This window comes from Taudactylus pleione, unplaced genomic scaffold (genome assembly GCF_031769625.1).
Source record: "Taudactylus pleione unplaced genomic scaffold, aTauple2 ptg000079l, whole genome shotgun sequence".
In the NCBI taxonomy this organism is placed as follows: domain Eukaryota; kingdom Metazoa; phylum Chordata; class Amphibia; order Anura; family Myobatrachidae; genus Taudactylus; species Taudactylus pleione.
The window spans coordinates 71,104-97,574 of NW_028284481.1; the positions used below are offsets into that span (position 1 = coordinate 71,104).

The 26,471-nt window shown below is 49.2% G+C and overlaps 2 protein-coding genes across 9 annotated transcripts in view; one reads left to right on the top strand and one right to left on the bottom strand.

Moving 5' to 3' along the window:
• RBKS (ribokinase) overlaps positions 1 to 10,881 on the bottom strand; it is a 52,486-nt gene extending 41,605 nt beyond the window's left edge. For 2 of the 5 annotated variants that reach the window (XM_088467943.1, XM_088467941.1), the window contains exons 1-2: positions 10,403 to 10,489; positions 6,275 to 6,348 (exon numbers count right to left, since the gene is read on the bottom strand). In XM_088467943.1, the coding sequence (XP_088324069.1) occupies positions 6,275 to 6,333 (59 nt within the window). In that variant the 5' untranslated portion in view covers positions 6,334 to 6,348; positions 10,403 to 10,489. Of the gene's footprint in view, positions 1 to 6,274; positions 6,352 to 10,402; positions 10,490 to 10,639 lie in introns of those variants that run through there. The other 3 variants (XM_088467942.1, XM_088467944.1, XM_088467945.1) reach the window with 3 other exon arrangements.
• The window catches only part of BABAM2 (BRISC and BRCA1 A complex member 2), a 242,828-nt gene continuing 226,941 nt past the window's right edge, over positions 10,585 to 26,471 (top strand). Inside the window, exons 1-2 of one of the 4 annotated variants that reach the window (XM_088467937.1) lie at positions 10,585 to 10,647; positions 22,370 to 22,525. In XM_088467937.1, the coding sequence (XP_088324063.1) occupies positions 10,646 to 10,647; positions 22,370 to 22,525 (158 nt within the window). In that variant the 5' untranslated portion in view covers positions 10,585 to 10,645. Of the gene's footprint in view, positions 10,648 to 10,669; positions 11,018 to 13,218; positions 14,313 to 15,273; positions 15,359 to 22,369; positions 22,526 to 26,471 lie in introns of those variants that run through there. The other 3 variants (XM_088467940.1, XM_088467938.1, XM_088467939.1) reach the window with 3 other exon arrangements.

Genomic DNA, 26,471 nt, shown 5'->3' on the forward strand with positions numbered 1-26,471 from the left:
TTATAACATGGTATCGAAGACAGGTGGACTGTCAGACAACTGGAGACCTGCTCCAGAGGAGGCAGCTCTAGGGAGGTTTTACTGTAGGTTGTGGTCCCAGTAAGATTGCAGAAGCAGGCTATTGTAAAGGTGCCTACACACTTGGCGATGTGCTCTCGATCCGACATTGTGTCCGATTTCTCCTCGAACTCTCCCCAGCAGCTCCCCGGCAGTCGTGGGCACGATTTGGTCTTAAAAACTGTCCAATGTGACAAACAATCTATCGTGCCTCCTAACTATTCCAGTGCATCGTGTGGATCGGCAAATCTGCCCTACAGCACGGCAGATCTGAAGATGCGATGTACGACCTGCAGGGACGCGCATCAGCATCGTGAGTGGACACTCACGATTTGGGAATATTTAACACGATTTGTCGTCATGATGCGTCGGAATCGGGCTAATCGTGTAAAATATCGCTGAGTGTGTAGGCACCTTAAGGCTGCTGGAGTGGCAGACGTCTCCTCTCTTGCCAAAGGGCTGCAGGCGCTGAGAAGTGGAACACACTTTGGGTGAACCTGCCCCATGGGTAGCTGGAGCTGGCGGGTATTAGTCAGAGGGCTACAAACAGGCAGAGAGCCCCTGCAGGGTGGGTAGTGTAGGTGGCTCCAGCAGACGCCGGACCGCGTTGTGTACTTGAGACCGTGGCTCCGGCAGAATCAGAAGGTCAGGGTCCCAGCTCACCGCCGCAGGGGGGGCGCGCAGGTAGCAAAGGTCGCCGCGAATGGCGTCCGCGGGAGCCGGTTTGTGTAGCCGGAAACAGCGCCCGAGCAGGAGCTCTCTTCAGCCGCATCCAACTCTGATGGCAGCTAAGCCACGACCCCTACTTTTGTTCAATCTATTAATTTTTAAACTAGTCTGAATCAGATGACCCTAAGAATTCTGTAGCAAGTTTTCTCCTATGTAAAGCACTACGGACTCTGGGCCTGATTCAGACCCGGTCGCAAGCGCTGAGCCTTCGCAAGCGGGTCGATGGTGGCCCAGTGCGCATGACGGAGCAGGCTCCGTCATGCGCATGCGCGAGACCCGGATAGCGATGGGCAATCCGTCGCTCCGGGTCTCGCACCAAAAGGGGCGTGCTGTCGATGTTGAGTGACAGCACGCCCCCTTTGGTGGGCGGGGCGGGGCGTGGCTGCCCAAACTGAGGCGTTCCCATGAGAACGCCTACCGTTTGGGGCCGGCCCCACTGACATCACAAGTGATGTCAGCGGAGAGATTCCGGCTCTGTTAGAGCCGAATTCTCTCTGGGGCTTGCGGCAACGAGACCCTACCACAAGGGTCTCATCGCAAGCTCGATGGTCACCCACAGCTATGCAAGCGGCCAGGAGGCCGTTCTACAAAAAAAAAAAAAAAGACTGGCCCTGTTTCAGAGCGAGCGCTCTGTCAGAGCGACTGGCTCTGAATCAGGGCCTCTATGTGGCACCATATAAACGATATATACTAATAATCAGAATAGTCTAGTAGACTAGTCCCAACCTCATACTTACCATCTTTGTAATGTTACCCAAAGGGGAGATGCAGCTGATCACTTTTAGGGAAAGGGGGGGGGGGGGGGTGGGCATGACCAAGACGGTACAATTGTTTGAGAATCGCGCTGTTGTGGGAGTATCTATAATGGGTGCAGGGTGTGTGGTGTACATGGGCCCAATCCACACATCCTGCACCCATACATTATGCTTACCTCTCTGGAGTCCGGCGGTAGTGATGCAGAAATACATAAGGCGGGCACCATGTTTCCGGAAGACCTGCGCATGTGCAGTAGACTCTACCTGGCAACTGCGCCAGCTAGAGAGGAAGGAGGGTGCATATGCAAAGAGGTGGGGAGGGGCAAATGGAGACTGCATATGGTCCCCCTCCTCTCCTATACCGCGCCTGGGTGTGACACTTTGCTTTATTTGTCAGGATGGCAGACACAAACAGTCTCTTACTTGGCGATCCCTGGTACTCTGCTAACACAGTTTGATTGGCTATCAGATTGGCCAGCTGTCAACTGCCCCTCCCACAATAACTGTCCCCTTTTTAAAGGCTAAGCTCTGCCCCAGTTGTATCCCAATTGGCTGGTGTTAAACCAATGTGTTCCTTTCCCTAAGGTTCAGAGTCTACAGCTTCCACATACAAGGATGGTTAGCCCAGGTGCTCTGTTTGGCTAATCTAATTGCAGCTCCTCCCTGCTTGTTACACCCGGTAATATCCATGACAAGGGCTATTCCAATAAAGCCATTCTCTAGCGCGTAGATGCCCCTTGCACTTGATGTAGACAATTTAGCAGTGGATCCCACCATTCTCTGCTGAAAGCTTCATCCTGGAGCGTCTGATGGATCTTAAACTTGTTATACTGAGCCGCCTGCAGCCGCTGCAGATGTTATAATTTACGTCTCCAGTCCAAGCTGACTCCTCAGTAAACGCTTTCCATGCTCCTGGATTTTATTTCAAAGCTTACTTCACTTTTTGTGATCTTGCTGAGCAGTTTTCATCTGGCAGGGAGACTAGTCATATCCAGCTGATGATCTCATAGTCTATTCCCATGGAGACAGCTGCCATAAACATGGCTCCAAAGTGACTTCATGCCCAGCGCCTGCAGGACACTTACCTAAACTTCTCAACGGCTCCAGAAATCAAAACACTGGTAATCCTGTTCTATACATTTCTCCAACATCAAGTCTTCATTTATGGAGTGACAGAAAATGTACACTCCTGACAACTCCTTATCAGGAACGCCTGTGGCCAGTCACCCTCCTCTGTGTCTGAAATGAACTACACTCCACCACTAGAGGGCAGGCACTACTGTAACCAATGGAATCTATTCTATTGCACACAGGGGGCCTAATTCAGCTGAGAATTGCAAAGCCGCACACCAGTCGTGTTGTACTTCCATACTTGCTATAATGCAAATGCAATAGGTGTCTGACACCTCCTTGCTGTATCTGCAATCCTGGCGATGTGACCGAGGAGAGGAGCGAGGGAGGGGGAGGGGGAGAGGGAGAGCGCCCTGATTGGCCGGAAGTTCATTATGCAAATCAGGCTGCCTGCTCTTCTTAGGTTGACCTCGGCTATGCAACCGGACCATGTGATATGACAGGGGACCGGGAAGAGAGGCCGGGACAGGACAGCCAGGTGCCGCTTCATACAATATTTTCAATTTGCACAGTGCAAGTCACCTCGCCCATCAGTTTATAAATTTCAATGAAACACCGCAGACCCATTTTTCCCCTCAGAACTTCGGGGCCCTCTGAGCCTCGGGGCCCGGATCAAGCGTACCCTTAGTCCCACCCTGTCGCCAGGCCTGAGGCAGAGGCATAAGTGGGGATGCATGCAATCTCGCAGGACCCGTGTAGCACATGCGCATTACGGGTACTGATTGCGTCCTCTGCTGAATCAGGCCCAGAGTTTCTAACACGCCATAGGGCCATATTCAATTAGACGCGAAAAGCCGAGATCCGTGGAAAAGTATCGCAGATCCGGGTGTTTTTTCGCCTGGCGGAAACTTATCTCTGTATTCAGTTCCAGCCGGGTTTCGCGTTCGCAGAAAGTCAATGCAATGTAATAGGCAAAAAAGATTTGCAGGAGAAAAGAAGGGCAACATTTTTATTTTGGGGTGCAAAGGTGGGGAAACCACTCAGAACCCTTGGGACAGCCCCCCAAAGGACAACAGTGTCAAAAAATTCCAGGAAGAAAACTTAAGAACACCCCAAAAAAAGTACTTTCATTTTGGAAGTGAAAAAGCTTAAAGTGGGGGGACAACTTCAAAAACTAGCTTAATAAGGTTCTGGGGGTGCTCTAAGGAGGGGCCAAGTGTTTTTGGAATTGCAGGTGCTTGTTTGACGGAGGGATTTCACTTTTATTAAAACTTCACTTTAGAGTCATTAAAATATGCTAGCACCCATTTTTAAGTACCCCAAATTTGACAGGACTGCGTATTTTCACCAAAAATACTGCTTAATGCCATTCTTCACCATTTGTGCAAAGACACTAATAAGAAGCTATTGAAACAACTTTAGTACCCCAATTAGCTTTATTAGGGCTATTCGGATACATCTACCTTGATCCCCAATGTTTCTGCATCTTTTTGGGGGGTTCAGGCTGATTTCCCCATTTCTGACAGCACTTTCCGCTGCCTGTTCCGACTTTGCGGCTTGCCGTTTTCGCAAGGTTTAAAATTGAAAACGGCGAAAAGTGGGGGCCTGCGGGATAAGTTTTCACATCCAAAACACGCGATGTAGGCGGAGCAGTCAGGCAGGCAAAACTTTATCGCGGACCCAAAACTAATTGAATACGGCCCATAGTTTAGAAAGGACGAGTATTTTATTGAAAGCTCACCTATTATTACAGGATTTTACTTTTATATCACTAAGAATATGTTGGGTGTAAAGTTCAGGAGTATAAGTGATAAAAATCACATTAATGAAAGACTGGTGAATAAAGGAGCTGGCTTGAGGGCTGTTCGAGTGTAGCGGCCGCACAGAGGTGCCATCCCATAGGGGGCGCTGTGTGGCTGCCACTTAGGGTTAGATCGTCCCCTTTCCTGCTGCTTCATTTCCTCCCTGGCCACAGCCCTACTGCGCCTGCCTTCTGCACCTGCATACTCTGACAGACCCGACACTGATCCCCTCTGGAGCCCTCCTTCCTCCTGCACCCAGCTCTGTCCCCTACAGTGCGAGGCTAGTTTCTGTAGGCTGGCCCCCCCCCCCCCCTAGGACCAGCCCTGCGCCCTTCTCACATCAGCCGGTGATCAATCTCCTCACCACCCACTTCATATGTTCCTCCCCTCTTCTCCCTCAGCTCACCCTTTGTCCGCTCTCAGGACCTCATTCAGAGGCGGTCGTTAGATGCAAGCAGTCGCTCTGAATCAGGGAGGCCGCTTGCATCCTGAACGACCGCCCCCTTGTCGATCGCTAAGCTGTGGGTTACAACCCACAGCTTAACGACCGACCAGGTTGATGGTCGCGATGGTGAACACCAACGCGACCATCGGGGCTTACGACCAGACCCTAAGGTTGGGTATGGGCACTCGTAAGCCCCAAGGAGCTTCCTCACTGATGATGTCAGTGCGGCCGCCCGCAAAACGGTAGGCGTTCGTTAAGGAACGCCTCCGTTTTGGGAAACCCCCCCCCCCGATCCACTTACAAAATGGGGCGAGCTGTCGATCAACATTGACAGCCGCCCCTTTTGTAGAGAGCTCCGGAGTGACAGAGTTTTTCTGTCGCTCCGGGGCTTGCGCACGCGCAGTGTGGCCGCTGCGCGTGCGCAGGGCTAACTATCGACCCGGTTGCGAGCACATTGGTGGGGTGGGCAACCTGTAACTCGGCAACTGCAGTGGAACTGCACATCCCAGCATAACCTGCCACAGGTTTACATGCTAAAACTGTAGCAGGGCATGATGGGATGTGTAGTTCCACAGCGGCTGGAGTGCCAGAGATTGCCTACCGCTGGGCAAGGGAATCCAAACCCTTGATCTTCTTTTTGTGAGTTTAGATTAACAGGCACAAAGTAATTGCTTCTAGGAGCCGAAAATGGTTATTAATATACAAATGCTTTCGTAGGGTCTGAAAATAAATGGCCTCGTCCGAAGACACCAATCAGACATTTGTTTATATTTTCAGTCCTACGCTACAAAAATGAAAGCTACAATCTGAGTGGCTTTTGCTGCTTTCTCTTAGGTATAACAAATACATATTTGGGGCGATTACTACCCATCTTCGATATTACATGTGTGTATTTGTCTCTGTATGCGAGTGTTACGATGGAGAGTTTTAAAATATATAAAATTTATAAAAGTTATGCATTAATATTGTACACGGCGGCCATAATTAAAACTTCTCCTATTCAGAGCCGTCTGTAGCTTGATCTAGCAACCAGAATGTTACCAAATTTAGTATGGGGACTATTAGGACATGGGAAGCAGGATTGTGCACATTTTGTCTGTTGGCATAACATTCATGTCGACATCCAGACAACGTCGATGTTTTGTTGTCGACAATGATATGAACAGCACAGTAATTAGCATTTCCACCTCACAATGCTGGGTCATGAATACGATTCCCGACATGGGCCCTTATCTGTGTGGGGTTTGTATGTCCTCTCCATGTTTCCTCCCAGACTCCAAAAAAGCACACTGGTAGGATAATTGTCTGCCATCTAAACAGGACCCTAGTGTTTGCATGTGATAGGGAGTTTAGACTGTAGCACATTGGGGAAGGGACTTTTAATATAAGGATACGGTAAGCGGCATGGCACTAACCTGACAAGGTCAGTCATACAGGAACCCACCACGATCACCTGCAGAAAGTCCTGTTCCATTGTGTCAGATGTGAGCTGGTGAGTGCAGAGGTAGAGAAACACAGAGTCAGTCAGTAAAAGACAGCCTGTACAAAGGTTACCTGCCAGACCTTTCACCAGGAGCCAGCACTGATTCCATTGGAGTCACTGATAGATACTAAATTCAGTGCTGGCTAGGTGACAAACAAGTCATTTAAACACAGGAGGGAAGGGGTGACTCTCTAGCTGTGGTGGAATAACACAGACAGGTACAATACAATCAGCTGTGGTCACCGCAGCTTTAACGTCTGTTACAACAGAGATAACAGATCTCTATAAGGATGCAATAAGCAACAATCATGTTATATCATTCCCTATACCAGGGGTGGGGAACCTTTTTTCTGCTGAGGGACATTTTGATATATATATATATATATATATATATAACAGTATATGCGGGCTGGTGAGGTCACATGGGGCGGGGCCACAATTGCTGGTGATTACAGCAATGCCCGGAGCATCCTGAAGATGCTCCGGGGAGCTGTAAGAGCAGCAGTGTGACCATCTGAAGCATCCAGGTGGCACTGCTGCATAGATTCTGGCTGCACGGTGCCATTCTAGGCACCCTTCTAGCCAAATGAGGCTAGCAGAAAAAAAGCTCAGAGGGCCACACCAAATGATTCCGCGGGCCTTATATGGCCCATGGGCTTGAGGTTCCCCATCCCTGCCCTATACAGTGGAGGTGTGGTGTGAGGTTCTGGTTTTGTTGTGGACCCGGGGTGGTGACAGGAGCAGACAGAGAAGCAGATTTAAATGAAAATGTGGAACTTTTAATGAGTAGTTGAGTAGACATGAATATGGCAAAAGAAAAGTTCAGGCAAAGCACTGAAGTGCACTTGGGAACTGTAGTGAAGCAAATGGGAGACTGTCCAGATAGTGACAGGCAGGGAACAGTCCAGTATGCAGGTGTGGTGAGCTGAAATGATATGCAGGCAGAGGAGAAGTAATCCAGCAGAGTGTAAGTGGAGGCAAGGTGCAGGGTGACAGCAGACTCAGGTACTCAGGACAGGGGGAAGGTAAATGAAGGGTGCAGCGGAGTCCAGCGGTTTGGAGCAGGCAAGGTAAACAGGCTAGGTAGCGTTTCCAAGGAGGCAGGTAACGAGCACAAGAACTCTCTCTCAGCTATCGCTGAGAAACACGTTGCACTGGCAATGAAGGAAGGCTCTGGACCTCCCTAAATACCAAGTGTCGCACTGTGACTGGCCGGAGAAAGCACATGACCCACCAGGATTGGACAACTGAATCACATGGCCGAAGGCAAGATGTCGGCGCCCATGTCAGGCAGAACGGGAACACTGCCAGGCCTCACCAGCCCAGAGTGACAATGTGCCCGCACAGAACCACGCGCAGCCAATGCCCCTCGCCAAACTCCAGCGCCACCGCCAGACACCCCTCGCCACAGCGACCTCAAAAGGTATTACCCGCCAACCACCATGCTGAGAAACCTTGGTCGTGACATGTGCTACCTGTGGCCTGCAATCCCAAAGTGTGTTTTTGAGGTCTTCCTAATTGTCAGGTGTGCAGTACATTCTATTGAGATGTACTGCACACCTGACATCACCTGACACCTGCACACCAAAGTGTCAGAGCAACATTTGGTGCTCTGACACTTTGGGCCCTTGTTACAAAAAGAGAACAGACAAACAATATAGAAGACGTGTGTCAGTGCCATAGAGATCAAGGGTCATTACTGATGTCAAGTTTGCAGCTTGAACTGAATGTACAATATTATAGGGGCATAACAAGTACCCATGTGTAAGAGCCTTTACCTGCTGGGGGCAGAGCACCTTGTACTACTGATGATTATTCTTTTATGTACACATTAGTACAGTATGGAACCACCCAAAATGATGAGTATAACATTAACCAATAATTTTAACAAAAGCACAAAGGGCCCGATTCAGACCCGGACGCTAAGATGCGAGCGCTCGCTATGGTCAACTGTCGCCCGTCTGCGCATACATCGCAGTCTGTGCGATGGGAAATGCTCGCTCGAAGCCCGCAGACGGGCCGCTGCTTTGAGTGACGGATAGTGCCGTTTGTGGGTGGTAACAGGGGAAGGTCCTGGAAAATAGGGGAGTGGATGAGCGAACGCAGGCGTGTCTGGACTGCAAAAAGGCGTTTAATGGGTGTCCATAATTAGCAAAGAAGCATCATCGTACATGTCACCTGGTTGTATTTCAGCCTGCAGTGATCGCAGTGCTTGCGGTGATGTAGGGACTACCTCAAGCGCTGCGTGCAGCGCCGATGGCTCTCGATGTTACCGATTAATCACACACTTCCTGGAGATGACGTGTGTTAAGAAAGAAAGGTGGGCGTCCTTATACTCCGGCGTGCGCTCACTGCCATCGCTCTCTAAGACATAGAGGGCGTCCATAAGCCACACAGAGCGATCGCGGAATTAGGATACCTGGCCCCTTTTGGATGCGAGCGAACACGGCTTAGCGTCCGGGTCTGAATCAACCCCAAAGTCAGTAAGGAACAAGGAGAACTGGGCTGCACAGGAAGTCAGTCACACCCCTGTAATTCTCCTAGTGTTAACAACAAAGCTTGCCCCATCCCTCATTGCCCACTCCCACAATCTTCCTACCCAATGTTCCTATACCTGACACTCTCATCCCACACACTGCCATTCCCCAACACTCATTGATAGTACCCCTGACACTCATCTCACTCATAGCCCCTCCCCCTCATTGTCAGTCCAACCAACATCCTACTCACTGTGTCACCCAACATTCTCAGCACTCACTGATCCTACCCCTTTCACTCTTCTCACTCATGGCCCCGCTCCCTCATTGTCACTGCGTCGCACAACATTCTCAGCACTCACTGATCCTACCCGTCACACTCTTCTCACTCATGGCCCCTCCCCCTCATTGTCAGTCCAACCAACATCCCACTCACTGCATCGCACAACATTCTCAGCACTCACTGATCCTACCCGTGACACTCTTCTCACTCATAGCCCCTCCCCCTCATTGTCAGTCCAACCAACATCCCACTCACTGTGTCACCCAACATTCTCAGCACTCACTGATCCTACCCCTTTCACTCTTCTCACTCATGGCCCCGCTCCCTCATTGTCACTGCATCGCACAACATTCTCAGCACTCACTGATCCTACCCATGACACTCTTCTCACTCATGGCCCCTCCTCCTTATTGTCAGTCCAACCAACATCCCACTCACTGTGTCACCCAACATTCTCAGCACTCACTGATCCTACCTGTGACACTCAAATCATGGCCCCTCACACTACTAGTACTCACTGGCCTCTCCTGACACTCACATTACTAGTACTCACTGGCCTCTCCTGAGCTTAAAATAGCGAGTACTCCCTGTCCCCTCCTGACACTCACACTACTAGGGCTCCCTGTCCCCTCCAGACACTCACACTACTAGGGCTCCCTGTCCCCTCCTGACACTCACACTACTAGGGCTCCCTGTCCCCTCCTGACACTCACACTACTAGGGCTCCCTGTCCCCTCCTGACACTCACACTACTAGGGCTCCCTGTCCCCTCCTGACACTCACACTACTAGGGCTCCCTGTCCCCTCCTGACACTCACACTACTAGGGCTCCCTGTCCCCTCCTGACACTCACACTACTAGGGCTCCCTGTCCCCTCCTGACACTCACACTACTAGGGCTCCCTGTCCCCTCCTGACACTCACACTACTAGGGCTCCCTGTCCCCTCCTGACACTCACACTACTAGGGCTCCCTGTCCCCTCCTGACACTCACACTACTAGGGCTCCCTGTCCCCTCCTGACACTCACACTACTAGGGCTCCCTGTCCCCTCCTGACACTCACACTACTAGGGCTCCCTGTCCCCTCCTGACACTCACACTACTAGGGCTCCCTGTCCCCTCCTGATACTCACACTACTAGGGCTCCCTGTCCCCTCCTGACACTCACACTACTAGGGCTCCCTGTCCCCTCCTGACACTCACACTACTAGGGCTCCCTGTCCCCTCCTGACACTCACACTACTAGGGCTCCCTGTCCCCTCCTGACACTCACAGTCACAAGTTCACAACTACTACTCACTCTGTCCAATTCATAGACATCAAGCAGCTGCTGGGAGGCCCGGGAAGAGGCATTAGCCAATCACATCACAGTTGATGATCACATGACATTACAGGCGGCCTCCGACGCGGAAGTATAACTGCAGCTGCTAGAGCCGTCACTATGGTTACAGAAAGTTCCAGGCTGCCCATGGTGGTGCCTGTTAGATATGACCGCGTCACACACCTAGCAGGGAGACATATCTCAGAGGGGCCACACCTGTACATGTGCGTATGAGCAATCATTCTCTCACGTAGTTAGTGGAAGGTGGAAACAAGTCTTGTATCTGACACAGGCAGTATGTGAGCAGAGCGGCGTCGGGTCCTGGCGGAAGGTCCCCGGTGTTTCCTGGCTTCTGCATTCGGGGGGGGGGGGGGGGGTAACTGGAAGAGATAGATCCCCTTCCGTTTCTGTACGATGACGTCATCTGCCAGTGTCCAACGTCATTCCGTACCATCCAAGTGAAGGGGATTTATACTCTTCCGTCCGGTAACCCCCGGGGTTACTGTAGATCCTATGTGGAGAAAGGACCTCTGTGACGTTTCAACCACGTGACCGCCTCGATTCTAGCCCTAACCATCTGCCCGGGGCTGGGAGGTGAGTTGCTGGGACTGGGAGATACTGATATACTTAGTGGTGTTACTGGTGCGTATTGTGCAGGGGCTCCTCATTGTCCTCTGTACTTCTCGCAGCAGCATTGTTATTTACATGATATGTACATTGCACAGGGGTCCACTCTATGTACAGGGCATAGTTACAGTATACTGTTGCCATGTGTATAGACAGGACATATCTATAGTGATACCCAGTGTATAGGCAGGATATATCTATAGTGATACCCAGTGTATAGGCAGGACACATCTATAGTGATACCCAGTGTATAGGCAGGATATATCTATAGTGATACCCAGTGTATAGGCAGGACACATCTATAGTGATACCCAGTGTATAGGCAGGACACATCTATAGTGATACCCAGTGTATAGGCAGGACACATCTATAGTGATACCCAGTGTATAGGCAGGACACATCTATAGTGATACCCAGTGTATAGGCAGGACACATCTATAGTGATACCCAGTGTATAGGCAGGACACATCTATAGTGATACCCAGTGTATAGGCAGGACACATCTATAGTGATACCCAGTGTATAGGAAGGACACATCTATAGTGATACCCAGTGTATAGGCAGGACACATCTATAGTGATACCCAGTGTATAGGCAGGACATATCTATCTATAGTGATACCCAGTGTATAGGCAGGACATATCTATCTATAGTGATACCCAATGTATAGGCAGGACATATCTATCTGTAGTGATGCCCAGTGTATAGGCAGGACACATCTATAGTGATGCCCAGTGTATAGGCAGGAGACATCTATCTATAGTGATACCCAGTGTATAGGCAGGAGACATCTATAGTGATACCCAGTGTATAGGCAGGACACATCTATAGTGATACCCAGTGTATAGGCAGGACACATCTATAGTGATACCCAGTGTATAGGCAGGACACATCTATAGTGATACCCAGTGTATAGGCAGGACATCTCTATCTATAGTGATACCCAGTGTATAGGCAGGACACATCTATAGTGATGCCCAGTGTATAGGCAGGAGACATCTATCTATAGTGATGCCCAGTGTATAGGCAGGAGACATCTATCTATAGTGATGCCCAGTGTATAGGCAGGAGACATCTATCTATAGTGATACCCAGTGTATAGGCAGGAGACATCTATCTATAGTGATACCCAGTGTATAGGCAGGACACCTCTATCTATAGCAGGGGTGGGGAACCTTTTTTCTGCCCAGGGCCATTTTGATATATAGAACATTATTTGCGGGCCCGGTGAGGCCATGTCCCTCCGTATGATGTCACACGGGGGCAGGGCCACAATCGCTGGGGATTACATCAATGCCCGGAGCATCCTGAGTGAGCTGTAAGGGCAGCAGTGTGACCGTCTGAAGCGTCCTAAGGATGCTCCAGGTGGCACTACTGCTGCATAGATTCCGGCTGCAGGGTGCCGCTCTATGCACCCTGCTAGCCAGGTGAGGTTAGCAGAAAAAGGCCCAGAGGGCCAGACCAAATTATTCCAGGGGCCTTATACGGCCCCTGGGCCTGAGGTTCCCCATCCTGCCTATACCAGTTTATAGACAGGACACATTTATCTATAGTGATACCCAGTGTGTATGCAGGACACATCTATCTATAGTGATACCTAGTGTATAGGCAGGACACATCTATCTATAGTGATACCTAGTGTATAGGCAGGACACATCTATCTATAGTGATACCCAGTTTATATACAGGATACATCTATCTATAGCAGTGATTCCCAAACTGGGTGCCGCGGGACACTTGCAGGGGTGCCTCAGGTTGGTGGTCCAGCACAAAATCAAATTTTTTATGATCAATGTAATATAAATATGTGGACAAACAGAAGCCCAAACCTGTCCACCACCTGAACCTAAGGATGACCGGTAAGCACAATTTTACTATTTCACAATTTTTTTTTCTGAATTTCTCGATAACAAACTTCTGCTTAGGGGTGCCGTGAAAACAATGCTGATACTCTAGGGTGCCGATATTCCAAAAAGTTTGGGAACCACTGATCTATAGTGATACTCAGTGTGTATGCAGGACACGTCTTTCTATAGTGACACCCAGTGTATATGTAGGATACATCTATCTATAGTGATACCCAGTTTACATGCAGGATACATCTATCTACAGTGCATCCGGAAAGTATTCACAGCGCTTCACTTTTTCCACATTTTGTTATGTTACAGGTCCCACACTTGACAGTGCATGTCAGAGCACAATCCAAGCATGAAGTCCAAGGAATTGTCTGTAGACCTCCGAGACAGGATTGTCTCGAGGCACAAATCTGGGGAAGGGTACAGAAAAATATCTGCTGCTTTGAAGGTCCCAATGAGCACAGTGGCCTCCATCATCCGTAAATGGAAGAAGTTTGGAACCACCAGGACTCTTCCTAGAGTTGGCCGGCCGTCTAAACTGAGTGATCAGGGGAGAAGGGTCCTAGTCAGGGAGGTGACCAAGAACCCGATGGTCACTCTGTCAGAGCTACAGCATTGCTCTGTGGAGAGAGGAGAACCATCCAGAAGGACAACCATCTCTGCAGGAAACCACCAATCAGGCCAGTATGGTAGAGTGGCCAGACGGAAGCCACTCCTTAGTAAAAAGCACATGGCAGCCCGCCTGGAGTTTGCCAAAATGCACCTGAATGACTCTCAGACCATGAGAAACACAATTCTCTGGTCTGATGAGACAAGGATTGAACTCTTTGGCTTGAATGCCAGGCGTTATGTTTGGAGGAAACCAGGCAACGCTCATCACCAGGCCAATACCATCCCTACAGTGAAGCATGGTGGTGACAGCATCATGCTGTGGGGATGTTTTTCAGCGGCAGGAACTGGGAGATTAGTCAGGATAGAGGGAAAGATGAATGCAGCAATATACAGAGACATCCTGGATGAAAACCTGCTCCAGAGCGCTCTTGACCTCAGACTGGGACGACAGTTCATCTTTCAGCAGGGCAACGACCCTAAGCACACAGCCAAGATATCAAAAGAATGGCTTCAGGACAACTCTGTGAATGTCCTTGAGTGTCCCAGCCAGAGCCCAGACTTGAATCTAATTGAACATCTCTGGAGAGATCTGAAAATGGCTGTGCACCGACGCTTCCCATCCAACCTGATGGAGCTTGAGAGCTGCTGCAAAGAGGAATGGGTGAAACTGCCCATAGATAGGTGTGCCAAGCTTGTGGCATCATATTCAAAAAGACTTGAGGCCGTAATTGCTGCCAAAGGTGCATCAACAAAGTATTGATCAAAGGCTGTGAATACTTATGTACATGTGATTTCTTAGTTTTTTTTTAATTAAATTTGCAAAAATCTCAAAAAAACCTTTTACACGTTGTCATTATGGGGTATTGTGTGTAGAATTTTGAGGACAAAAATTTATGTACTCCATTTTGGAATAATGCTGTAACATAACAAAATGTGGAAAAAGTGAAGCGTGTGAATACTTTCTGGATGCACTGTATAGTGATACCCAGTGTATATGCAAGACACATCTATCTATAGTGATACCCAGTGTATTGGCAGGACATATCTATATTGATACCCAGTGTATATGCAGGACACATCTATCTATAGATACCCAGTGTATATGCAGGACACATCTATCTATAGTGATACCCAGTGTATATGCAGGACACATCTATCTATAGTAATACCCAGTGTATAGGCAGGATATATCTATCTATAGTGATACCCAGTGTATATGCAGGACATATCTATATTGATACCCAGTGTATATGCAGGACACATCTATCTATAGTGATACCCAGTGTATATGCAGGACACCTCTATCTATAGTGATACTAAGTGTATATGCAGGACACATCTATCTATAGTGATACCCAGTGTATATGCAGGACACCTCTATCTATAGTGATACCCAGTGTATAGGCAGGACACATCTATCTATAGTAATACCCAGTATATAGGCAGGATATATCTATCTATAGTGATACCAAGTTTAGTGTCCATTCTAGCTTCCTGCACCTGTCACACCCTGTGCAGTTCCTCTGTCCTGCCTGGGGTGTCGCTCTCTGCTCTGGTGCTTCTAGCACATAGCTGATGCAACTAACTGCTGAGCTACAGACCAGAGACCTTGCGTCCAAGCCTGCTGGATATTTTGAAGCCTATAAAACTCAGGAATTGTTAGCATATTATTTCTACTGAGCAGATTAAACAGAAAAAAAATCAACCACTATAGGCGTAAACATATATTACATTTTATTGTACCTGTCCAGGGGTTGGTATGGGATCCCGGCACTCTGGATCCCTGTGGTCAGAACCTGACGCTTGCATCCCAACAGGGGGAGAATCCTTATAGATGGAGGTAAGTATCCTCCCACCCCGCACCCTAAACCCAACCTCTCTTCTAGTGCCTTATCCCAACCCTCCCTCTCTCAAGCGCTTAACTCTAACCCTCCCCCTAACCCCAATACTTACTGTCGGGATAATAACTACATCCCCTGTACAGCTCTTGAAAACAAGCCTGTGACGTTATATGAAAATAGTCACAGCTTCTATACAAGAATGCACCTGACAAACCAATCCTGCTTAGGGATAGAACTGAATTGTGCATATCTGACATATTAGATACATATACGGAATCTGGGGACATTCCCTACTAATGAAGAGAACATGTGATGCTCATTTCCAGGTAAGGTTATTGTACTGCATAAGACTAGCTGGATGGGGCCTTGGTATGGATGAGCTGTGTGTTTTGTATATAAGATGCAAATGAAACATCTTTATTTCTTCTTCAGGGTCCACAGGGTGACCTTGGGGTATAGCTGGATCTGGATCCACGGGCACCACGCAGTCAAAAGCTTTAGCTTCCAGGATGCACTGGGTCCATCCTCCTCTATACCCTGCCCCAGAGCCACAGGCACCTCAGTTTAAGTTGGTGCCCGGCCGGAGTCAGGTCACTGTTTGCATAGGGGGGCCCCTAAGCTAAGTTTATGTTATGAGTCTCTAGTTTCTTTTTACTGAGAACTCTTCAGAGCAGGCAGCGTCGGACTGTCCTTTGGACTTCCAAGCTGCCGCGACACCAGTACAGATCTGGGGATCTCTGCGGGACCCCAGAGACTGTTCTAGCCGGGCTCTGTGGGCTCCCCAGACTGCTGCCGGATCTACGGGGACAGGTAAGGATCGCGGATCACCGGTATTATGCAGTCCGGTCTCTGGGGACGGTATGCAGTCGGGAAGCCGGCGGACCTAATCCCGACAGCCAGCTTCCCAACTGTCATATCCTGGCAAGGGTCTAAAGACAGGGGTCGATATGCCGACGCCTGTCATTAGACATACGCCGGGAGCCCAGCATCCTGATCGAAGGGACGCCGAGCGCGGATAGCCGCGGGAGGAGAGGGTTAGGTTTAGGGTTCCCGGAGGGGACTTAGGGTTAGGCACCCCCCCTGGAAGGTAGGTTTAGGCTAGGGGAGAGGGGGTTTAGGGTTAGGCACCCCACCGGGGGACTTAGGTTTAGGCAGTGGGGGGAGGTTAGGGTTAAGGGGGGGGGAATCAGGTTAGCTAATACTTACCTGAGGACTATCGGGATTTCCACTGCTGCCGGGATGCTGGGCACAGACCGGAGGTGCTGGCACTAGACTACCAGGGACCTTTTAATGGCAGCGATAGCCAGCATCCCGGGGGTTAATAGCCAGCCAGGGGAGGCAGCCGTCCCTGTTTAGCAGCTCCTCAGCTCAGCGCGCCTTTCTGCTCGCGTCTGGCGTTGCTGAGCTGCTCTCCTACTACGGCCACACCCCCTCTGAGGTCTCCGGCGGCCATCTTTTCCTTGGTGGCATTGCATGATATCCCGGGCTTTGTGTGGACCGGTTCCCCTGTATACCTCTGTATACCCCTGTATACCTCTCAGCCCTCTCAGTCACTGAATCTGGGCAGGTTGAGTGTAGTGACAAGTTGCAGTGAGTATTTATTTCTGCATGGTGTGTGACTTTTGCTAACGCTGACTGTCTGTGCCTTTATTTCTGATACTGTCAGTTTATACCTATCCCTTTCCTTTTCCTACAGCCCTGGCAGGTGTGTGTAGGGAGGTGTGTTTTCTTTGATCTCACTTATATAAATTCAAGTATTTGTGAGGTCTGTCACATACAGTTGTGTGCTACATGGTGCCATATTAGTGGACCGGTGTGTTGCATGCTTGTGGGTTCCCTAGTTTGGGGCTCCCAGACTTCCCATTATATTCATAGATGGTATAGTATGGGGGTGCACTCACCAGACTTCAGCCAATTCATTTCAGTTGATCACTTTTATTCCATCATGATAAAAAATTACATATATATATATATTTATTTAATTTAGTCGGCCATGTCTGACAAAGAGGTCGAGCGCTATGCTGCACACACTCTGCTCTCCTGCAGGGGTTGAAAAGGAGGATTTATCTCAGGATGGGCTATGTGTGAGATGCTATCAGTTACCGGGTCCCTCAAACCCCCCCAACAATGGAACATGACTCTCCTTGGGCGTTTTTCTTCTCAGGTGCTGGCTTCCATTGCGGATCGCCTGGCGGTTCTGGACGTTCTTCCCCATATGGGGTTACCCCAAACAGCCATCCTCCCATTTCAGGGTATGCCGCAATTATTGCAGTCTACTCCTGGGCCTCAGATTGATACTCCCTATCGGGTTACCTCTCTATATGCAGTCTCCTCCGGTTACTCAACAGTCTGTCATTCCCTTCCAGGGACTACCGCAAGCTGGTCAACCACCTTGGATGGATGTGTTTTTCTAGTTCAGTCCAGAGTTTGGCCGCATCATCTACGGCCTTTCAGACCATGCTAAAAAGTGAAAAACCTCAGAAGGAGTCTAAACGCCCTGTTATGTCATCCCAGTCTACGCAACTATCAGACTCTGACGCGTCTTTGAATGACGGGATCTTTTGATGCCTGAGGGGTCTGATTCGGATTCCCCTGTCCGGGAGGTGGAACCTAAATCCTCTATTAATGTGCCAGCATTGGTAAGGGCGGTTCGATACATACTTAACATAGAGGATCACGTTCCTGCCCCTAAATCCAAATACCCGGATTTCAAACAGGCAAAGGTGACTTTGGCAGTTTTTTCTCTTTCTGGCCAACTGACAGACCACATGGCGGAGGCCTGGCAATCGCCTAGTAAGAGGTTTCAGCCACAAAAATGTTTAGCCTCAAGTTATCAGTTTCCTGCAGGTCATTACAAAAAGTGGGAATCACCGCCAGCCGTAGATTCTCATGTTACTCGCCTAATCAAGAACGATACACTGCGTATGCCTTCTATTTCATCCCTGAAAGATTCCAGGGACGGGAAGGTTATTCACGTACCCGAGACCGATTTCTTCTCTCTCGGGCTGTGGCCCTTCCGTCCATGGCTATCTCCTGGGTGGCTCAGGCCTTTGAGAGCTGGGCATTTGTGCTGGCGGATACTTTCCCTGAGGAGGCACCTGAGGCTCAAAGATCTTTAGTGGGCCAAATGAGATGCAGCTGCCTATATTGGTGAGGTGGCTTTGGATGCCAGTCTATTGACCTCCAGAGTCTCAGCCGCAGCCGTGTTGGCTCGCCGTTCTTTGTGGTTGCGCTTCAGGAGGGCGGATGCTGATTCCAAAAAGGGCCTGGTGGCCTTGCCCTTCAATGGGGAGATATTGTTTGGTCCAGACCTGGATAAAATTGTAGACACCCTAGCAAAGTCTAAGTCAGCTTTTCTGCCATCGGCAGCTGCGCCTTCAAAGGCTAGGACCTCTGCATTTCGTTCCTTTCGTTCTCAAAGGTCAGTCTTTCCCTAGGCAATCGGCGGCCAAGTCGACCCCTAAGCCTAAGAAACAGGCCTGGAGCGCCAGACACCCTACTTCCAAGTCGGAGGATAAACCCTCAGCCTGATGGGAAGGGCCTCCGTCTGGGGTATCCCAGAGTGGGAGGCAGACTTCTTCAAATCGCCCAGTACTGGTGCAACACCACCACTGATGCTTAGGTAAAAGAAGTGGTCTCCCAGGGGTACGTCCTCTCTTTTTGTCACAGACCTCTCCACCAGTTTTTCTGCACAGGCCTCCTCTGGACGAGACCAAGGCCTTGCAGATTCAGGGACCCATAGAGTCCTTGCTGAAAGCAGGGGTAATTGTTCTGGTTCCGCTTTCTCAGCGCAGGACTGGTTACTACTCTACTCTGTTTCTGGTTCAGAAACCCAATGGGTCTCATCGGCCTATCCTCAACCTAAAATCTCTGAACAAGTTCCTCAGAATGCCCAAATTCAGGATGGAAACTGCGTTCCATCATTATGGCTAAGGAACCTGGGGATTACATGGTATCATTGGACTTTCAGGAAGCATACCTTCATGTTCCCATAGCGCCTTCTCACCAGCGGTATCTGTGGTTTGCTATACTGCAGCAACACTTCCAGTTTCGTGTGCGGCCCTTTGGCCTCTCCAAGGGTCTTCACCAAAATTATGGCGGTCATGACTGCCCATCTACGGAGTCAGGGTATACGGCTTCTTCCGTAACTCGACGACCTCCTATGCTGGCGGCCTCTCTGGAAGTACTTATACATCTGCACCTGATGATCGCTTGTATGCAAGCGCACGGGTGGCTGATAAATTGGAAAAAGTCCTCCCTATTTCCCTCTCGGAGGATGGTTAATTTGGGAGCCCTTCTAGATTCTCATCAGCGGAGGATATTTCTAACCCCAGAAAAGATCTCCTGCAGCTGCAGGTGCGCAGTTGCCTGAACAGTTGCCGGGTGTCGGTTCACTCGGCTATGCGGGTTCTAGGGTCCATGGTGTCCGCATTCGACATGGTGGAATATGCCCAGTTCCATTCCAGGCCCCAGCAGGGGCTGGTCCTATCCAAATGGAACGGGTTACCACACCGGATCAGGACTCAGATGTTGTTGCTGTCTCCAGAGGTGCGCCTGGTCGCCCCTTTTGGATCCCGGACTGGGTTCTTCTCACAACAGATGCCAGTTTCCGTGGTTGGGGTGCAGTGACAAGTCCACATTCGCTTCAGGGCCGTTGGACAGCGGAAGAAGCGATTCTCCCGATCAACATTCTGGAACTTCGGGCCTTGTACAGGGGCTTCCAGTTGTCAGGTTACGTTCTTCAAGGAAAAAACGTGCAGGTTCAGTCCAACAATGCCACCACAGTGCGTACATCAACCATCTTGGGGGCACTTGAACTCTGGCAGCGATGACAGAGGTGTCACTAATCCTGTCTTGGGCAGAATGCCACCCCCTGGCCATTTCGGCAGTGTTTATTCCAGGAGTCCTCAATTGGGAAGCGGACTTCCTCAGCAGTCATGGTGAGCATCCAGGGATATGGTTTCTTCACCAAGAGGTGTTTCAACTCCTTGTGTACAAATGGGGCTTCCCAGAGGTGGACCTCATGGCCTCCCATCACAATCACAAGTTGCCAGTGTACGGGTCCAGAACAAGAGATGCCGAGGCAAGCTTGGTGGACGCTCTGTCGGTGAAGTGGACCTTCCAGTTTGCATATCTGTTGCCTCCAATATCCCTGCTTCCTGGAGTTCTTCGTAAATTCAAGCAGGACTGCAGCACGGTCCTGCTGGTGGCACCGCTTGGCCCAGACGTCCTTGGTACTCAGATCTTTGTAGTCCCTCCATCGACACTCCGTTCCTGCTGCCTCTACATCCGGATCTTTTGTCTCAGGGTTCTTGCCTTTACCCGGATCTGGGTCTTCTGTCTTTGATGGCGTGGCTCTTGAGACATCCATCTTAAGGTCCAAGGGCTTCTCTAGCTCTGTCATAGGCACGATGCTTCGGGCACGCAAGCCTGCTTCAGCCAGGATCTATCAAAGAGTGTGGCATACCTATTTGCAGTGGTGTAGCACAAGAAATTATGACCCTCAGGTGTTTCGTATTTGTAGGATTTTGGCATTCCTTCAGTCTGATTTGGCCCTCTGCCTACACCTAGCCTCGTTAAAAATCCATGTCTCTGCACTATCTGTGTGGTTCCAGCGAAGGATAGTTTCGCTACCGGATATCCACACCTTTTTCTAAGGTGCCCTTTGTTACCCAATGGCGCCTTGGGATTTGTGAGTAGTTCTTTGGGCCCTCCAGGGTCCTCTATTTGAACCACTATAGTCGGTGGAACTCAAGTGGTTGACTGCTAAGACTCTCTTTCTCCTGGCGATTGCTTCGGCCAGGTGGGTTTAAGAATTGCGGGCCTCCTTTTCTGATATTTCATCAGGACAGGGCGGTGCTTCACACCAGCCCAGGGTTTCTACCTAAAGTGGTTTCTAATTTCCACATTAATCAGGAAATTGTTGTACCAGCCTTTCAGTCACTAGACCTCTCGGCTGGTGAGACCTCCTTGGATGTGGTCCATGCTGTCAGGATCTATGTGGACCGGACCAGTTCCCTTCGGAAATCTGATTCCTTATTTGTACTCTTTGGATTTCACAAGATGGGATGGCCAGCCAACAAACAAACTTTGGCTAGATGGCTTTGTATGACTATTTCAGAGGTTTATACACAGGCGGACATGCCTGTTCCAGCTTCTGTTAAGGCTCATTCTACTCGGTCTGTGGGTCCCTCGTGGGCAGCTTGCCATGGCCCCTCAGCTGTTCAGCTTTGTAAGGCGGCCGCGTGGGCTTCCATCCAGACCTTTCTAAGGTTCTATGCTTTTGACACCTTCGCTTCTCAGGATGCTTCCTTTTGGGCGCCGGATTCTCTTCTCAGCGCAGGAGCGTCCCCACCCTTAATTGGACTGCTTTGGGACATCCCCAAGGTCACCCTGTGGACCCCCTATGGACCCTGAAGAATAAAATGTGAGATATGGTAAGAACTTACCACAGGGCACCCACCCTGACGCACCTGGCTTCATATGGGCTGTGTTACTGGCCACCGTTTTTCCGTCTCCCTTTCTGTGAGTGTGATTCTCGAGTGTTCCAGTCTTCCTTCTCTCTGTTTTTACTCCTCTGGCCTTGGCTACTTACAAATTGAGGTGCCTGTGGCTCGGGGGCGGGGTATAGAGGAGGATGGACCCAGTGCATTCTGGGAGCTAAAGCTTTTTACTGCGTGGCGCCCGTGGATCCAGATCCAGCTATACCCCCAAGGTCACCCTGTGGACCCTATGGACTTTGAAGAAAGAGAAATAACAAAGGTAAGTTCTTACCATATCTCTCATTGTTTATGTAAAGTCACAGATGAGTGTTTGCTATTGAAGTATTGCCTTGTATTACTGACTGTAGAGCTACGTAGTTGGGAAATACTACAGAAGCCGAATACAGGTGGTGTTACAATGCAGTGTGATCTTATAGTCTGAGATGAGCCTTTTGGTGACTTGGATAAGGTGCTACATCATTCACATGTGATATTAAGACATTGCATTGTGTCTCTATTATTATGCAGGCTCGGAGCTGCTCTCCTCTACCGCAAAATGTCCCCAGAAGTCACCTTAAACCGAATAGCTCCTGCCCTCTCTCCGTTCATTTCCAGTGTGGTCAGAAATGGAAAAGTTGGACTGGATTCTACAAGCTGCCTTAGGATAACTGACCTTAAATCAGGGTAAGCTACTGCATAGAACATTAATATGCCCATGCTGGGTTTTGGTCGTATTGTACAGCCATGTCCAAAAGTATTGAGAGTGACACAAGTTTTGGTTTACACAGTTTGCTGCTTCACTGTTTTTTTTAGACCTTTTTGTCAGATGTTACTATGGTATACTGAAGTAACATTACAGGAATTTCATAAGTGTCAAAGGCTTTTATAGACAATGACATTAAGTTTATGCAAAGAGTCAATATTTGCAGTGCTGTCCCTTCTTTTTCAAGACCTCTGCAATTTGCTCTGGCATGCTCTCAATCAACTTCTGGGCCACATACTGACTGACGGCCACCCATTCTTGCCTAATCAATGCTTGGAGTTTGTCAGAATTTGTGCGTTTTTGTTTGTCCACCCGCTTCTTGAGGATTGACCACAAGTTCTCAATGGGATTAAGGTCTGGGGAGTTTCCTAGCCATGGACTCAAAATTTCGATGTTTTGTTCCCCGAGCCACTTAGTTATCACTTTTGCCTTATGGCAAGGTGCTCCATCATGCTGGAAAATGCATTGTTCCTCACCAAAGGAAAGGTGAACGCTACCATCAGTCCTGTGTCATGCCAACAGTAAAGCATCCTGAGACCATTCATGTGTGGGGTTGCTTCTCAGCCAAGAGAGTGTGCTCACTCACAATTTTGCCTAAGAACACAGCCATGAATAAAGAATGGTACCAAAACATCCTCCAAGAGCAACTTCTCCCAACCATCCAAGAAGAGGTTGGTGACGAACAATGTCTTTTCCAGCATGATGGAGCACTTTGCCAATCCTGAAGAGGCGGGTGGACAGACAAAAACCCACAAATTCTGACAAACTCCAAGCATTGATTAGGTAAGAATGGAATGCCATCAGTCAGTATGTGGCCCAGAAGTTGATTGACAGCATGCCGGGGCGAATTGCAGAGCAGCAGGTGAGTAGATCTACACAGTAAGGGGGGAGAGCCTGGGGGCAGCGCAGCACCTACGGCGGTGCTGGGCATGCCCCCAGAGTGATGAAAATGGGGGTCTACTGCGAGGCTATGACCCATTCCTGTGAGAACCATTGTCCCGTCCTTTAGCTCCCAGATATTGGGAGGTATGCAGGTGTATACCATTCAGTTATACATATTTCGGAGGCCTGTCATGTATTAAAGAGTAACTACAGTACACCTTTGAAAACATGCAGAATGTTCTTCATGTGGAAACCCTTCTGCTTATCATGTAGGTGACGTGTAATCAGGGTCGGACTGGCGCATGGGGATACAGGGGAAATTCCTGGTGGGCCCCAACCCATCCTTTAATGTTAGGTTCCAGACCGTGCACTCAAATTACAAATTGTTCTTTATTAAAGGGCTAGTTACCTGCTAGAGCAGGACAATGGGTGAACATGGTGTAGTTTCTATAGAAACTACTCCAAGATTCACCCACCTGCCAATCAAAATATAATTGTTGAGTTACAGATATAAACTTTCTTGTGTGAAAATAACATTTCAAATATAGCTTACTGCGATGCAGGTTCCAAAGGGTTCTGAAAGAAATCCCCACATTTTTAGCCAAAAATAGGGATTTTGCATTTTTTTTTTTTTTTCCCTGCTCTGGCATGGAGAAAACGTATATCCAGTTTTTTTTCGCCAATTGCGTTTTCGCCTGTTTTTGGCTAAAATATCGCCTTTTTTGCCGAAAAAACTACCGTTTTCGCCGCTAATTGGATACGGCCCATAGTCTAACAAAGGCAAAAGTAGCAAGCAAGCGACTGTACCTTCATTGCTCTTATGCAAATCCTGTGCAGCAAGCTTGAATGAGGAGGCTATTGTCCAGGACGGACTATGTACAACGTGTTATATTACACCAGGTACGTCTTCTGCCCCTGCCCAGGATCCTCTTTGGGCATCCCTGACTCAGGTGCTAGCTACTATTGCAGACCGCCTGACCGTCCCGGCAGTAATTCCCCCTATGGGGTTGCCTCAACCGGTACAGGCAGTACTGGTACCTCCATGGGTAGCTGTCCTCTCTGCTTCGGTACAGAGTCTAGTAGCTTCCTCTACAGCCTTTCAAAATATTTTGCAAGGTGAGAAGCCCCTACCCAGTAAACCTACCAAGTGTACTGTGTTGTCTACGCAACTTTTAGAATCTGAGATATCCGAGGCAGAAGATGCTGACGATCTCTCTAATACTGAATCTCCCTCAGGGGAAGTTGAGCATCAATCTAAAATGAATATACCTGATTTGGTGCGAGCTGTCAGACCTATCCTCCAAATAGAAGACGATGAGCCCGTCCATAAATCAAAGCACCCACTATTTAAACGACAAAGAGTGGATTCAGCAGAATTTCCTCTCTCTGATCAGCTAGCCGAACATATGGCAGCAGCTTGGCAGATGCCTGGTAAGAGGTTTGAGCTCCAAAAACGCCTGACCTATTGTTACCCTTTTCCTGCAGCTCATTGCGCAAAAGAAAGGCTTCCCTAGCAGTAGATTCATATGTTACACGATTGATTAAAAGCTCCACATTACCTATCCCTACAGCTTCCTCATTAAAGGACCCTACGGATAGAAAGATTGAAATTGGCCTTAAATCTGTGTATTTCCTTTCAGGAGCCATTGCTTGCCCAACCATTGCTACTGCCTGGGTGGCGAAAGCAATTGAGAGCTGGGTAGATGCCCTAGAAGAGTCTTTCTCCCCAGAGGCCTCTAGGGATCAGATGTCTTATACAGCTCACATAAGAGATGCAGCTTCCTATATCGGAGAAGCGACCTTGGATGCTAGTCTTTTGGCCTCTAGAGCATCTGCTACGCCAGTGTCTGCCCGTCGCCCTCTTTGGCTACAGTCATGGAAGGCGGATTTAGATTTTAAGAATGCCTTAGAATCATTACCTTACACTGGTGAGATCCTGTTTGGCCCAGATCTAGACAAGATTGTAGCCACTTTGCAGCATCAAAAACTGCTTTTCTGCCCTCAGCAACTACTGCAAAGCCTCGGACAACATCCTTCAGGTCCTTTTGTCTCCAGAGAAACCTAAGGGCATGTCTTTTCCTCGGCAGTCTGATTCCACAAGGGCCGCCAAGCCCAGGACCAAGCAGACCTGGGCTACCCGATGTACTGCTTCCAAATCTTCAGCCTGACTGGGCGGACCTCCCCCTGGGGGACACCAGAGTAGGAGACCGACTTCTTCAATTTGCCCAGTGCTGGTGTCAAACCACCACAGACGCTTAGGTTCAAGAAGTGGTCTCTCACGGGTGCGCCCTCTCATTCCTAAGACTGCCACCCCACCAGTTTTTCTACACAGTCCCTCCATCAGACCCGAGCAGGGTCCTGCTTATCCAGAAAGCCATTCAGTCTTTGCTGCAAGCAGGGGTAATAGTTCCGGTTCCGCTATCGCTGCGATGGAAAGGTTATTATTCTACCCTGTTTCTGGTGCAGAAACCAAATGTGTCTTATCGGTCTATCTTCAACCTCAAATCCCTGAACAAATTCATCAGGGTGCCCAGATTTCAGATGGAAAACCTGCACTCTATTGTACTAGCTATGGAGCCTGGGGACTTTATGGTATCTCTGGATATTGAGGACGCTTACCTACATGTACCTATAACACCCTTTCATCAGCGATATCTACGGTTTGCTGTACTACAGCAACATTTCCAGTTTTAGGCTCTGCCCTTTGGACTTTCTACTGCTCCACGGGTCTTAACCAAAATTATGGCGGTCATGGCAGACCACCTGCGTGGTCAGGGAGTTAGGCTGTTACCATACCTGGATGACCTCTTGCTCTTAGCATGCTTCCCAGATGTTCTTGAATGCCATCTTCAGATAACAATTGCCTTTCTACAGAGACATGGCTGGTTAATCAACTGGAAAAAGTCCTCCCTGAACCCTTCACAAAGGATGGTCCATCTGGGGGCTCTTTTGGATTCTCAAGCTCAGAGAGTCTTCCTGACGACG